Source organism: Cebus imitator, unplaced genomic scaffold (genome assembly GCF_001604975.1).
Source record: "Cebus imitator isolate Cc_AM_T3 unplaced genomic scaffold, Cebus_imitator-1.0 Scaffold406, whole genome shotgun sequence".
In the NCBI taxonomy this organism is placed as follows: domain Eukaryota; kingdom Metazoa; phylum Chordata; class Mammalia; order Primates; family Cebidae; genus Cebus; species Cebus imitator.
In genome coordinates this window covers 3,169,870-3,185,254 of record NW_016107721.1, presented here as the reverse complement: position 1 = coordinate 3,185,254, position 15,385 = coordinate 3,169,870, and the positions used below count along the sequence as shown (strand labels likewise).

At 35.2% G+C, this 15,385-nt stretch overlaps 2 protein-coding genes across 2 annotated transcripts in view; one reads left to right on the top strand and one right to left on the bottom strand.

Moving 5' to 3' along the window:
* The window catches only part of SLC18A2 (solute carrier family 18 member A2), a 39,197-nt gene extending 36,696 nt beyond the window's left edge, over window positions 1-2,501 (top strand). Inside the window, exon 16 of the mRNA XM_017509120.2 lies at window positions 294-2,501. Within this exon, the coding sequence (XP_017364609.2) occupies window positions 294-398 (105 nt within the window). The 3' untranslated portion in view covers window positions 399-2,501. The remainder of the gene's footprint in view (window positions 1-293) is intronic.
* Window positions 2,502-3,566: 1,065 nt separating this feature from the next.
* PDZD8 (PDZ domain containing 8) overlaps window positions 3,567-15,385 on the bottom strand; it is a 107,921-nt gene continuing 96,102 nt past the window's right edge. The window contains 3 exon segments of the mRNA XM_017509119.2: window positions 3,567-6,966; window positions 6,968-8,210; window positions 9,312-9,474. Of these exon segments, the coding sequence (XP_017364608.1) occupies window positions 6,045-6,966; window positions 6,968-8,210; window positions 9,312-9,474 (2,328 nt within the window). The 3' untranslated portion in view covers window positions 3,567-6,044.

Below are 15,385 nucleotides of genomic sequence, written 5' to 3'. Positions count from 1 at the left end.
CAAACCTAGCCTGCCTCTCCCTTGCTTCATAGAGTATAAGTTCGCAGAGTTGACTTATGGCCCCTGACAGGTATAATGAAAGTACTGCAGAGACCACTTCTGCTGTTTCCAATTGCCTGGAACTTTTAGAGTGTAGAACTACAGGTCTTTTAGGCCAGGCGCCTGGTGATTGCTCCAAATAGTAAGTAATAGTACATAGCTTTCAAACTAATAATCCTTAAAAACAGTAGGTTAAAACCATCTTATCTTTATGAAACAAGAGGTTGATATATTTGCACTTTGTTCTCTTTTAGGCTATTCTCATGGATCACAACTGCCCTATTAAAACAAAGATGTACACTCAGAATAATATCCAGTCCTATCCAATAGGTGATGATGAAGAATCTGAAAGTGACTGAGATCCTCAAAAGTCATCCAAGTATTTAATTGTATAAAACAGTGTTTCCAGTGACACGACTCATCCAGAACTGTCTTAGTCAAACCATCCATTTCTGGTGAAAGAGTAAAACCAAAGGTTATTATTTCTTTTCCATAGTGATGATCGATTGCCAACAGCCTTATAAAGAAAAAGAAGCTTTTCTAGGGGTTTGTATAAATAGTGTCGAAACTTTATTTTATGTATTTGATTTTATTAAATACCATACAATATATTTTGATGAAATAGGTATTGTGTAAATCTATAAATATTTGAATCCAAACCAAATATAATTTTTTTAACTTACATTAACAAACACTTGGGCAAAAAATCTTTTTTTTTCTGAATATTGGAAATGAGTGTTTAAAATTAAAGCACATATTATCTCTGAGACTCTTTCAACAAAGAGAAACTAGAATGAAGTGTGAAAAACAGAATCAAGTAAGACAGCATGTTATATAGTGACAATGAATGAGTGTTATTTAACTTGTAGTTACTATCAATACATTTATGAGTTAAAGAGCTAGTTTTCTCAGGTGTAGAGGACAAGAACTTGTGTCAGTTATCTTTTGGAACCATAAATCTTAGCTGGCGTTAGTTTTCTATGTAATCACCTACCTAGAAAGAGAGAGTTATAAATTATGTCTACATGTTATGTGGTTGGCAGCAAACATTAAAGCCAATAAGGGAAAAATAGTAAACGTTCTGAAAGCAGAGAAAAGCAACCAAACGTATTGTTATGAACTAAAAGCTGGGAAAGAGGCATACTTGACTATACGAAAGAAAACTGAGGGTATACGTACCTTATACTGACAAGGTTGTTTAAACATGGTAAGGTTCATCGCCATCTACTTCAAGTTTTAGAAAAAGAAACAACAGGCTAGTAACAGCTGCTCTGACTTGAATATCTGACTATATCTTTGATTTGTTTGCAGATCATCCAAGTGTTTTCTAGGGATCTATTTATTTTAAGTTGTCTGAAACATTTTTTAGACTCGTGAAAATTATTCACATCAATGTTAAGACAAATTTTAAATGAAGATTAGGAATGAAATTATGTCTTTAATCATGTATTAAGAAAAGAAGTAAACATAATATGATCAGGCAGAAAAGAAAAATGAAACACCTAAAAATGTGTTAACTATATTATCTAGTGTGCAGTGTAGTTTTTCTAAGCATGACAACATTGATGTGCCTTTTCAGTATAACAGCAAATACTGTTAGTGAACATAGTCAATTTATGTTGTTTTGTATGAGGTATGACTGGGTGTAGTGTGAAATGTCTCTAATACTTGCTAATCTTGCAGTTCTGTAATCATAAACAAAAATTAGTTTTGTTAAGATTGTGTTTGTGTTAACTTGGACATCAAGGAGCAAAGAACTTTAGAACAAAGACTCCTCAATCTTGTGGCTTTCTTATTCTCTAGTAAAGTAGCTAACATTTCCTTTGTTTCATTGTGTTTGAAGCAAACAAGCTTCCAACTCACTTATTTGGCAATGGGCAACTTGGCCAAGTCTGCTACTTTGGAAGATGGCTCTGGAGGAACTCTCATATGGCTAAAAAGGCAGACTAGTTTTTTACTTCTACAGGGCTAGAGCCTTAAAAAAGAACGTGCTACAAATTGGTTCTCTTTGAGAGTTTTTGGTTCTCCCTGACCCCAATACTGTATACTTCATTACGATTTTATTTTCACCTTTAAGGCTCTGTGTCTTTCTGTAAGAATGCCTGGCAAAGGTATACCTGCTATTGATCCCTTGGGGTAAGATAAAATATAAATAAAACCTTCAGAACTGTTTTGGGAGCAAAAGATATATTGTACTTGGGGAAAACAATTGTAAGTTCTTTTATATGACTAATACACTTGGTTAGCAAGACTGAAAAGAGGTGTTTTTTAAAATGTACGTACCAAAACAAACTACAGCTCTCTGAACATTTATTTTTTGAACAGAGGTGGTTTTTATGTTTGTACCTGGTAATACAGATATAAAAACCTTAATGAGGTAGCAATGAATATTCAACTGTTTGACTGCTAAGTGCATCTGTCCATGTTTTAGCAAGTTTACTTAATAAATCTTCTGAACCATGTACTGTGCCTATTAGTATTCCTTTATAAACCAAATGTTGTTGGAATAAAAGATAAAGGTATTTTGACTGTGGATATCTAATTAAATACTATTCTACTGTGCTTGTAGGTATCAGATAAAAGCAACTTCAGGTTAGCTTGACCGTACTCTGACTTTTCAAAATTTATTTTAAATTGAGATCTGTAACTAGCCACATTCAGTGTGGGGAAAAAAACAAGTTATCCCTGCATCTATAAAAGACATTGTCCTGATGGTTGTCAATAAATAACCGTATCTGATGAAAATAGCTGTAATATCCAGCCAATTGACATAATCCCTGGGAGTTCCATAAAACCTTTGAAATCAGATACATTTTGAATGGTGTGCACACAGGGGTATCTTCCTGGGGTGAAAGTCCATATCTTTAATCAGATCTTAAAAGGGGATCTATGGCCCAAAAGGAATTAGGGGAAACCTCTCCTTTCTTCCCCCCTTCCCCCCATAAGAAAAGCTGTTACCTCAATTTAGAAATTAGGACAATATTTTTTAAAGTATGTATTTAAAATTTATTCACTTTTAGGGGACTTAAGATTTTATCTATTATTATAAAAGCCAAATATTTCCAAATGCTTTCAAAAAATTCAGCTATACATTTAGAACATAATAGTACCCCTTCAAAATTTTTAGGTTATATTTTCTCCTCCCAGCATCACAAAATAGCTACATATTTCAAGTAGTTCTGATGTTGAATATAAGGCTTAATATGAAGAAATGTAGCCTATTATGATGCTAATAATGGTATAATGTCGGTCAGTTTGTCTAACCCATTCCTTCAGCTAATACCAATGTAGAAAACCTATTTTAATGTCTAATTACTAATACATAGCCAAAGAAAATCCATAAACTTAATAATCCATAAGGAAACAATAGTTAAAAAAAATCTTTTGGGGCAGTCTGCAAAATAGCAATTTTGTTTAGCAAAAGTGGACTTTGTTATGCTTTTCTGCATGGCCAAATTATACCAGAAGATAATTCCATAGAGATGCAGCAATCACCTTTTTTTAGATGTCATCAAATGAGGATATTCTTGTTTTCTGTGGTAGTCTTATCTTTATTATTTTTTAGCTATTGATACATAGCATGGCAGCAAGATTACATCAGTAATGTAATATACAGCTTTTTTTCATTGAAGCTTTTTACCTTACTATACTCTAGGCTATTCAGAGTGTTCCCCTGCTTGCACTAAAGTACAACTATGATGTCTCTACTGCCTCTCCCAGTGAAATATAAAAATATTGCACTACATTATAGGTATAGTTTACAAATGTCATTAGCAGCATTACTGAGCTTTCTATAAATGTGGTCTGCGGAGTTACATACTTTTAAAACATGAGTAGATTCTTATGAAACCAGTTTTGCATTATTTCAACAGCTCTTTCAAATGCATCAGTTTCAGCAACATGCTTGAGTATCATTAAAGCTTCCATGGTTTAATCAATAAACACCAGCTACTTACAAGTACTCCACCTTCCAGATTATCAATGGTAAGTTATTTTTATAAAATGTGGTTATACACTGAGCAGATTGCTTCAAGTGTAAGTTATGAAACTATTTTAGCTTTCAGGCAATTTGGTATGTAAAGTATTCTATAGCAGCGTTCTTTTAAAATAAGAGATCACACCTAAATAATATGTATACTGGAATATGTTTTTGTTATAAACGTGGCTAAGAAAGGTGTTTAATGCCTGAAATTTTTACTTAATAAAGTAACAAAAGGTATGAGAGTTGGCTATTGATTTTTAAAGTGGAATAACTTTTCTTCCCTCAAAAATGTCTTTCTCACTCATATAAATAATGCCTTTTACTTGTATAGCTTTTTACTGTCCAAAGCACTTTTGCAGTTATGCTACTTTCCTCACAATAATCCTGTGAAACAGGTAAAGTATTAATATTCCCATTTTAGAGATGGGTAAACTGTAGGATAGAGCCCATTTGTAACTGCCTATGCTTGCACAGTTCATTAATGGAAGGGCTTGAACTTAAACTCTTTTATGGAGTCCTGGACTCCAGACCTGGGCCACAATACCTAATATTATACTATGCTTTTCCCTGCTAACAATAAAAGCTGCTCCATCTAGTTTTAAATTCATGTCAGTTTCACTATATAGCAATCATCATAGCAGTTACCGACACAAGGGAAAAACATATACTTGTCTATTTTATAGGTATACAACATACTGAAACTATTAAGGTACCCCAAGAGCAGTCAAGCTTACTCGTTTTCCCTCAGTCAGGGTTACTGGGATCTGTAAAACGGATCCAGTGTAAGTAGACCTTCATTTTCAGAGAACTGGTCCCAATTCCTATGTATGTATACTGTCTATTTTTGTCTTTCTTTTCTTAATGAAGATAGTCTGAACTACAGAAGTATTCAAAATGATTACCATTCCTTTATGCCTGTAAGATGCCAGATAGAGCAATAAATACATTTTGCATGATTCCTCTCCTTCACAGAATACTCCTACATGAAAATGTTTCTAAAACAAAACCAGCCAAAACTAGTTATCAACACAGTAATTTTAAAGAGTCCCCCAAAACTTTACCCTTTCACATGCTTTATTTCCTATGGGAGAACTGATGAAAAATAATCATAAATGTTTAAACTTTTAATCATAAATTTAAAATTTCTATTTAAAAGGAAAGCATCAATATTTTAAAAGACTGTATTTCAAAATGCTACATTACTGTTTTTCAGTAAGTCTTGCTATCCTCTCTACAAAATTCTTGACTAACTCATTCTACATTTACTTCCTATTACATTGTCTTTCAATGTAAGCTCTTCAAATTAATCACCATATTTTTTACCATACTTCAGCTGCACAAAAGCTTTAGAAAAAAATTTCATAGAAGTATCGAAAGCAAGCAATATATGTAAAAAAAATTTCTTTTTACTTAATCAGCACAACAGACTAAAGCTGCAGCATCTGCTTTCATGATACATTTGGCAAAAACAAAACAAAAAGTAGCCCCAAACCCTCAAAATAACAAAAATCTCAAGCAAGTAGAGATGATAAACTTCATAACACAAAAGAAAGCTTCAAAACCTGTTCCCTCAATGATTGCTATTGCCAATTTGGGCATGCAGCAAATTTGTTATAACCATGATGGAAATGAAAATATTTCAAGAATCTAGACAGTAGGTATGCTATTTAACACTAATTCAAAAACCAAGAGGAAGGAAAATAACACAAGGGGACACCATACATACATAAACATGAAAAGTTAGCTTACATAATTACATAATTAGAAAAGTTAAAAATAAATTAGTAAAAATAAATTCCCAGTATAAACCCAAAAAGCATAGCTATAAATGCAATCCAAAACAACCATTTAGTAAGCTGGTCATGTTTTTACCAGAAAACAACCTTTTCCTTTTTGTTCTTACACAAGCAAGTAACTGGAGAAGCAGGCCAAAGTGCATAAGAGGATTTAAACATGGTTGTATCTGTGGTACTTTAGATGCAACTTTACCCCATTCATTTGAAAGTTTAAATAGACCTGTCTGTTACACAGACTCGGATGGGCCAAATAAGTCATCTGATATGCTGCTGAATGGCTGAGAGTCTATTAGTTGGCTTATTTCATTATCAAGGTCTTCTTCTGTATCATCTGTGTACTTGCTTATTTTTTTGGAGTGCTGGTCTAAAGACAGACTTTCTAAAGTTTCTATATCTTCAATGCCTGCTCTGTAGTGGATCATAAGAAGGGTTAGAGCTTGTAGCCTTTCACCTGATTTAGCTAAGGCAGCAGAAAGAAGTGATTTTTTCCTTGTATCAGTTGTCTCTTTTTCTTCTCTAAGAAGGGAATTATTGTGTTCCAACTCCTGATCAATTTCATTTTGTAGCTTATCCAACATGAACTCTAGTTTCTGGATCCTTTCCTCCGTAGGCAAGCCCCTGTACAGATCACGACCAATTTCCTTAACTGCAATGAACACACTGTCATCCAGACCACCCTCTTTTCTCACTAACTTTATTCCTGTGTTGTTTCCCCGTTTAGAAGGACTGCTTGGACCACAGACCTCTGTGTCACTGCCTTCGTTGTCTGATGTATTGGGTGTGTGTTTCGGTGAAGGTTCCACAAGATCAGTTCCTGGTTCAGAAAGGCGAGTTTTAGAGACTTGACGCAAATTTAATAAACGAGAACTAGTATTGATAATATGCCTTGTCAAACCTGTTGTCTTATTGACTGACTTGCTAGCTTCGGCATCAACACGAGGAGGCAGGCCTAAGAGGGTTTCCTGGCCTTCCAGCCTGAGGTTTTTCAGGGTCCTGTCTATTCGCCTATCAGTTGCTCCACAAACAGAGGTCTCAGCTAGACACTTTTCTTGACATTTTTTATGGCAAACATAAGCACAAAACATACACTGGGAAGCTGCTTTAGTCCAAACTTTTTTCTTACAGTAGTCACACCACGTTGGGTTCTGAACCCATCTGTCCAACAAATTGTTCCTCTTTACTGAGAGCAGAAACTTCTTCAGCTAAATGGGGTTCTTTTTCTTTCTCTATGTTAGTAACTACATGGTGGTCTGATTCTCCTTCTTTCAAATATTTGAAGTGAATAGTAATGTCACCATAGCAAAATTTGTCATTGAATCCCTTTTGCATACTCAGATTACGCAGTGCCGTTCTAGTGACTATAGCCTTAGGTGAAGGGGCTTCCAGCCTGAATTTGGAAAGGTATTCCATGTTTGATGTAGCTAGGCATCCTAAAGCCACATCTTCAAGTTTTAAACTAACATGTCCCAAACAGATGAGACCTCCCAACTTAAAAGGATCCCTGCACCACAATGCAATGTTTAAGTACCTGTGGCAGGCTTCTATGTCAAACAAACAGGATGCTCTGGTTCTTGTCCATTTTCCCAGCTTATTACGATAAAGAATTTCTGATGATTCCCATGTTTGACGGTCGTCCGAACTATCCTTAGTAGGGCAGGAAGTTTCTGAAGTGACATCTTTGGCCACTTCTTGCTTTGCTAAAAACTGCTTAGATGCAGCCGTATCATCTATGGGATCCACATTTTTTGCTTGCTTTTCAGCAGATTTATCTACAGGAGGAGGAGGCGGCACCTTCTCTGGCTTTTCAACAAGAACATCTGGTTCTGCCTGATTTGGAGCATCAGCGGAAGGCAAAGGAACTTTCACTTGTGGTCGTGGTGGCACAGGTGGTTTGAAAGTGGATCCTTGGTTGGGTTTTGACACTTGTGCTGGGTCTGTAACCTCAGAAGTTTTTAGGGGTGGAGGTTTATTTCCATCTTTGGGTTGAATTTTTGGTGGTAGTGGGTGACTTCCTATAGCTAATTTACGGTTTAAAACTGGTGATATAGCTCCAAGGGGTTTAATAGAAAGTGTTGTTGGAGTACGTTTGGGACTATGACTTAATGATTGTGCCTCATCTTTGAACTCACTTTGTGCTCTGACATCGCTTGCCAAGTCTTCAAATTCAGAATCCAGCTCTCTACTTTCAGCATCTACTGTCAACCCGGCAGCTTCCTCTTCATAACCTGGTTGGCATGAGCTTGACAAAAAGTTTTCTTCCAACTGGCCAAAGTTATCTTGCAGCACTGCACCTTGATTACTCTGGCCAACAGGCCTTTCATAGTATACCAGGACTCGGTCACCAGCCTGCTTGATAAGCTTCAACACTTGCAGTGTTGATGTGATTTTCACACCTAGTTTAAGATTTTAAAAGGGAAAACGTAAATTATTGCAAAACATGTATAATGAAAAATGCATATGCATAAATATGCATAAATGAAAAATGAGTCAATCTAATGATCTACAGTAGACAAAAACTTCAATTCAATCTAAATTGATTTTCTATGACTCAAAATCTGCCCTTGTCTCATCTATTCCCCAGTCATCAAGTGTTATGTGGAGATGGCCATTGTACCTCTCTCGTCATTCAAGTCTGGATTTTCCTTTTGGAATATTTCAAACATATTCAAAAGTTGAGGAAACTAAAATGAATTATATTTTGAGCTTCAAATATAACATTTTGCCAATCTTATTTCAACCATCACCAATTCCAAATATTTTAAAAACAATTATATATTCATATAAATGAATCAAAGCTACAGAAAAATGTTTTGAAAAATATCTGTTGACATGGGCAAAATTTATAACATGTTAAAAGAAATAAAGACTATTATAAAAATGCATAGTTTAGAAAGTTTTGTTTCCTAAACAAAAATTGGGAAGGGCATATATTTATGTACAGGGAAAAAAAACAACAGGAAAAGAGACATAAAAAAGCTTTTCTGTTATGTTCCAAGGTGTTTAAAAAAAAACAAAAAAAAACAATAAATGTGTATTGTATCTGCCCCTCATGTTAGTTCCTCATCTGCTCATTATCTAGTCCTAAGTGATGGTGGCAGTAGTGCTAATACTACCAATTTTAGGTTCAGAGTAGCAACGGTGGTAGTCGTAAAGAAAAGTAACCTAACTGTTCATTTGCCCGTACTTTCACATTCAAGAAAAAACATAATAGTAGGAGGTGGGGAGGGAAGGATTAGAGTGGTTATATAAAAGTGGTCTAAACATAAAGTATGTTAAAGATTTATGCATTAGAACTAAATGGGACATATATTTTAAATGTATTTTGAAGGCCTCCTTCAAATTTTTATTTATAATAAAGCTTATTACTCTCTTTCCATTATAAAAGTAACATGTGCATATTATAGAAATAAGGAAAAAGGAAGGGAGGAAAAACCTGACACCTACTTTGTAGTTTATCTGTAAAGGTAAAGTATAATGCATATTAGCATAATTACCTCCAATGGCGATAAGTCGATCTCCCCGCTGAAGATCTGCAATTGCAGCAGGTGAGTTTGGTGCCACAGTTTCAATGATGACGTGCCCAGCATACCCATCAGTTGACTGGACAAGACGAAGTGTAAGTCCAACACTTTGTAAATTCCCTTTTATTAATTCAACCTTTGATGAAGGGAAATAAAAAAAAAAAAAAAAAAAAAAAAACAGATTCAATGGATTCCTAGTAATAGAGGAAGAAAACAGTAATAGACTGTTATGTCCAGAGAGCACCATGATTGATGCTGACTTTTGTATCATGGTGACTATTATTAAAGACAAATAAAGGAATGAGAAAATCTTTATTGTAACAACACAAATGAACTATCCTTAGCTACACATTTAAATCATCAAAAAAATTACACACTTCATCTTCAATGTGTTTTATTATTACTCCTTGCTCCATGCTCACTGTAGTAAATTGGGAAATAAACAGAAAGGCAAAATCAAAAGAAAACCACTCCTAATTATACAACCTAGAACTATTCTTAGTATTATATATTTTCTGATATATATTTAGCACAAAATTGAGACTTGTCTCAATAAAACTGACACATAGTGAATACAACTATAATTGTGAATATAATTCTGAATCTTGCTTTTTTCAAATATAATGCAAATGATCTATGTCATTATATGTGCTTTGCAAACTTTTTTTTTTTTTTTTTTTTTGAGGCAAGATCTCACTCTGTCACCCAGGCTGGAATGCAATGGCACAATCTTGGCTCACTGCAACCTCCACCTCCCAGGCTCAAGTGATTCTCTCATCTCAACCTCCCAAGCAGCTGGACTACAGGCATACACCACCATGCCCAGCACATTTTTGTATATTTTTGGTGTAGAGATGGGTTTCACCATTGTTGTCCAGGCTGGTCTCAAACTCCTGAGCTCAAGCGATCTGTGTACCTCAGCTTCCCAAAGTGCTAGGATTACAGGAGTGAGCCACCACACCCAGCTGGTGTGTTCTTAAAGTTTCTTTTTTGGGAAGAGGCAAAGGAAAAAAGTTCACATTTATACTTTATTAAGAGTTATCATGTGCTGGGCATGGTGGTGGATGTCTGTAATCCCAGCTACTCAGGAGTGCTGAGGTGGCAGGACCAGAAGTTCAAGACCAACCTGGGCAACATAGTGAGACCCCATCTTGATTTTTAGAAAAAGTTACATTGTTAATGAGATGCCCTGTTCTAACCCATCAAGATTATTTTGTTTTCTAAATAAACCTGCCATCCAATTTTCAGGAATCTGGCTACCAGATTAACATCATCTGTGAATTAACAACAACACCATCAATGCTATTTGTCCTCATTCAAACCACTGATTAAAAAAAAAAAAAAAAAAAGGCCGAGTACTAAATATCAGCTGATGACAAGAATCCAGTTAGTGTTTATTGTGCTCAATTACAAATCAGTCTAATTGTGTTATTCTCCGGTCCACATTTCTTAAGTCCCATTCTTCAAGAATATCTCATGAGGGACTCTGCCAAATACTCTAATATCCAAATATATCACTGGCTGCACTGCTTTAATATATAATCCAACTTGGACAGAAATTCAATTTTCCTACCTAATGATATTGGCTGGTAAATGAACCCTCACTGGAAGTTGTTCTTTAATTTGGGTGTTAACAGGTTTTATAAAATTGTTATTTTAAGGAAAATCTTAATCACATTGTGCTCAAGAAATGGGATATGTGGTCAAGTTCTGAAATACCTAAAGGTTTACAAAACACAAAGCCCCTCCAAAACACATAATATGTGTTTAAATCTCCCAAAACATGTGTTCAATTCCTGCCTTATGATACAGCAATTAATCACCTTACAATGTAAAGTGCTGTACACAATTAAGGCTTTTAACAAAACCCTTAAGAACATATTCTCTCAAGGTGGAGGTTAGAGTAAGCCATGATTGCACCAGTGTACTACAGCCTGGGCAACAGAGCTAGACCTTGCCTCAAGAACAAACAAACAAAACCACCACCACCAACGAAACCCAAAAAGACTGAGACTTTGAATGCCCCTTTATCAATTATAGACATTAAATTCATAATTATAAGCCTTCCTTCCCAATACACAAAAAACCCCCTCCCTGTTGGGAGCTAGACTGCTTCATCAGTGAATTCTTAAAGAAAAAATAAAACAAGGCAAACATAAAACAAGAAAACAGAAGTACAGACTAACCTATACTCTCTAATACAAGTACAGACTAATCTATAACTCTCTAATGTTCAAAAATAGATATAAAATTTAACAAAATTTTAGGAAATTCAACCCAGCGATGTATTAAAAAATATAATAATCATAACCAAGTGAAAATGATTTGAGGAATTCAAGGTTGGTTTACCAGTCAGGAATCAACCAATGTAATTTACCATATTAACAAAACAATGGAGAAAGCCATATTTCCATAGCTGCAAAAAAATTAACAAAATCCAACATTCATTAATGATAAAAACCCCCAGCAAACTAAAAGTATAAGAGAACTTCCTAAACCTGATTACACATCTACAAAAATCTACAAATAACACAAAATCCAAAGATTAAAGATTATGTTTTGTAACTCAGATCAGTAACAAAGCAAGGATTTCTGCTCTTACCACTTCAACACTGTACTGGAAGTTAAAATCAGTAATGAAAAAAAAAAGGGGGGGGAAGTGTAAAGATTGCAAAGGAAGAAAAAACACTCTCTTTATTTGTAGATATGAGCCTATACATAGAAAATTCCAAGAAATCTACAAAATAACGATAGCTATTAAGTGAAATTAAGTCACAAACTACAAGGTCAATATTCAAAAGTCAAATGAGTGTCCATATATCAGAAAATTACTACAATTAGTATTATAAATTATACAGAATTATAAATAATTAAAAAAAATTTAAAAACCCCAAATCTATTAAAATAGTATTAAAAATATTTTAGATTAAGTTTAATGAAAGCTGTGTAAGACCTATATACTGCAAATTATACTGCATTATCATGAGAATTTTAAGGGAAATTAAAGGAGACAAATATATGGAGAAGACACCATGGTTCATGCATAAGAAGATCATTATTGTTAAGATGACAATTCTCCCCAAATTTATCTACAGACTCAACACAATCTCAGTTGAAATCCTTGCAGGCGTTTGGAGAAGCAAAGACCAAGAACAGCCAAAACACTCCTTAAATATAACAAGGTTGAAGGTCTTACATTATCTGACTTCAAGGCTTGCTATATGTTAGATAAATCAAGACAGCATGCTATTGGTCTAATGACAGACAGATGGATTAATGGAACAAGATAGTCCACAAATAGACCAACACTTATACGGTCAATTTATTTTTGACACAGGTGCTAGATTAAGTAATATGAAAAAGGTATTCTGAGACAAGCAGATGTCTGATTAGGAAAATGAACTTCAACTCACACAGTACATACAGACTCACAGCAGATCTCTCAGCAGAAACCCTACAAGCCAGAAGACAGTAGGGGCCAATATTCAACATCTTTAAAGAAAAGAACTTTCAACACAGAATTTATATCCAGCCAAACTAAGCTTCATAAGTGAAGGAAAAATAAAATCCTTTATGAACAAGCAAGTACTCAGAGATTTCATCAACACCAGGCCTGCTTTACAAGAGCTCCTGAAAGAGGCACTAAACATAGAAAGAAACAACCAGTACCAGCCACTCCAAAAACATACTAAATGGTAAAGAGCATCAACACAATGAAGAAACTGAATCAATTAACGGGCAAAACAGCCAGCTAGCATCACAATGGCAGGATCAAATTCACACATAACAATATTAACCCTAAATGTAAATGGGCTTAAATGTCCCAATCAAAAGACACAGACTGGCAAATTGGATAAAAAGCCAAAACCCATCGGTGTGCTGTATCCAGGAAACCCATTTCACATGCAAGGATACACAAAGGCTCAAAATAAAGGGATGGAGGAAGATTTACCAAGCAGATGGAGAGCAAAAAAATAGCAGCAGTTGCAATTCTCATCTCAGATAAAATAGACTTTAAACCAACAAAGATCAAAAGAGACAAAGAAGGACATTATATAATGGTAAAAGGATCAATGCAACAAGAAAAGCTAATGATCCTAAATATATATACACCCAATACAGGAGCACCCAGATACATAAAGCAAGTTCTTAATGACTTACAAAGAGACTTAGACTCCCACACAATAGTGGCAGACTTTAACACTCCGCTGTCAATATTAGACAGATCAACGAGACAGAAAATTAACAAGGATATCCAGGACTTGAACTCAGATCTGGACCAAGCAAACCTAATAGACATTTACAGAACTCTCCACCCCAAATCCACAGAATATACATCCTTCTCAGCATCACATCACACCTACTCTAAAATTGACCACATAATTGGAAGTAAATCACTCCTCAGCAAATGCAAAAGAATGGAAATCACGACAAACAGTCTCTTAGACCACAGTACAATCAAGTTAGAACTCAGAATTGAGAAACTAACTCAGAACCGCACAGCTTCATGGAAACTAAGTAACTGGCTCTTGAATGTTGACTGGATAAACAATGAAATGAAGGCAGAAATAAAGATGTTCTTCGAAACCAGCGAGAATGAAGACACAACATACCAGAATCTCTAAGATACATTTAAAGCAGTGTCTAGAGGAAAATGTACAGCAATAATGAGAAGCAAGGAAAGATCTAAAATCGACACCCTATCATGAAAATTGAAAGAGCTAGAGGAGCAAGACCAAAAAAAACTCAAAACCTAGCAGAAGACAAGAAATAACTAAAATCAGAGCAGAACTGAAGGAGATAGAGACACCAAAAAACCCTTCAAAAAATCAATAAATGCAGGAGCTGGTTTTTTGAAAAGATCAACAAAACACACCACCAGCCAGATTAATAAAAAAAGAAGAGGGAGAATAATCAAATAGATGCAATAATAATAATAATAATAATAAACGATAATGGGGTTATCACCACAGATTCCACAGAAATACAAACCATCGTCAGAGATTATTACAAACATCTCTGTGCACATAAACTAGTAAACCTGGAAGAAATGGATAAATTCCCAGACACTTGCATCCTCCCAAGCCTAAACCAGGAAGAAGCTGAAACCCTGAATAGACCAATAACAAGGGCTGAAGTTGAGGCAGCAATTAAGAGACTACCACCCAAAAAAAGCCCAGGTCCAGACGAGTTCACAGCCGAATTCTACCAGACATACAAAGAGGGGCTGGTACCATTCCTTCTGAAACTATTCCAAACAATCCAAAAAGAGGGTATCCTTCCTAAATCACTTTATGAGACCAACATCATCCTGATACCAAAGCCTGACAGAGACTCAACAAGAAAAGAAAACTTCAGGCCAATATCCATGATGAACATAGATGCAAATATCTTCAATAAAATACTGGCAAACCGATTGCAACAGCACATCAAAAAGCTTATCCACCATGATCAAGTAGGCTTCATCCCGGGGATGCAAGGCTGGTTCAACATACACAAGTCTATAAACGTAATTCACCACATAAACAGAACCAAAGACAAAAACCACATGATTATCTCAATTGATGCAGGGAAGGCCTTTGAGAAAATTCAACAGCCCTTTATGCTAAAAACCCTCAATAAACTAGGTATTGGCAGAATGTATCTCACAATAATAAAAGGCTTTTTGACAGACCAACAGCCAATATCATACTGAATGGGCAAAAACTGGAAGCATTCCCTTTGAAATCTGGCACTAGATAAGAATGCCCTCTTTCACCACTCCTATTCAATATAGTATTGGAAGTTCTAGCCAGAGCAATCAGGCAAGAAAAAGAAATAAAGGGTATTCAATTAGGAAAGGAGGAAGTCAAATTGTCTCTATTTGCAGATGACATGATTGCATATCTAGAAGACCCAATCATCTCAGCCCCAAATCTCCTGACACTGATAAGCAACTTGCGCAAAGTCTCAGGATACAAAATCAATGTGCAAAAATCACAAGCATTCCTATATATCAATAAGACTTAAAGAGAGCCACATCAAGAATGAACTGCCAGCCGGGTGCA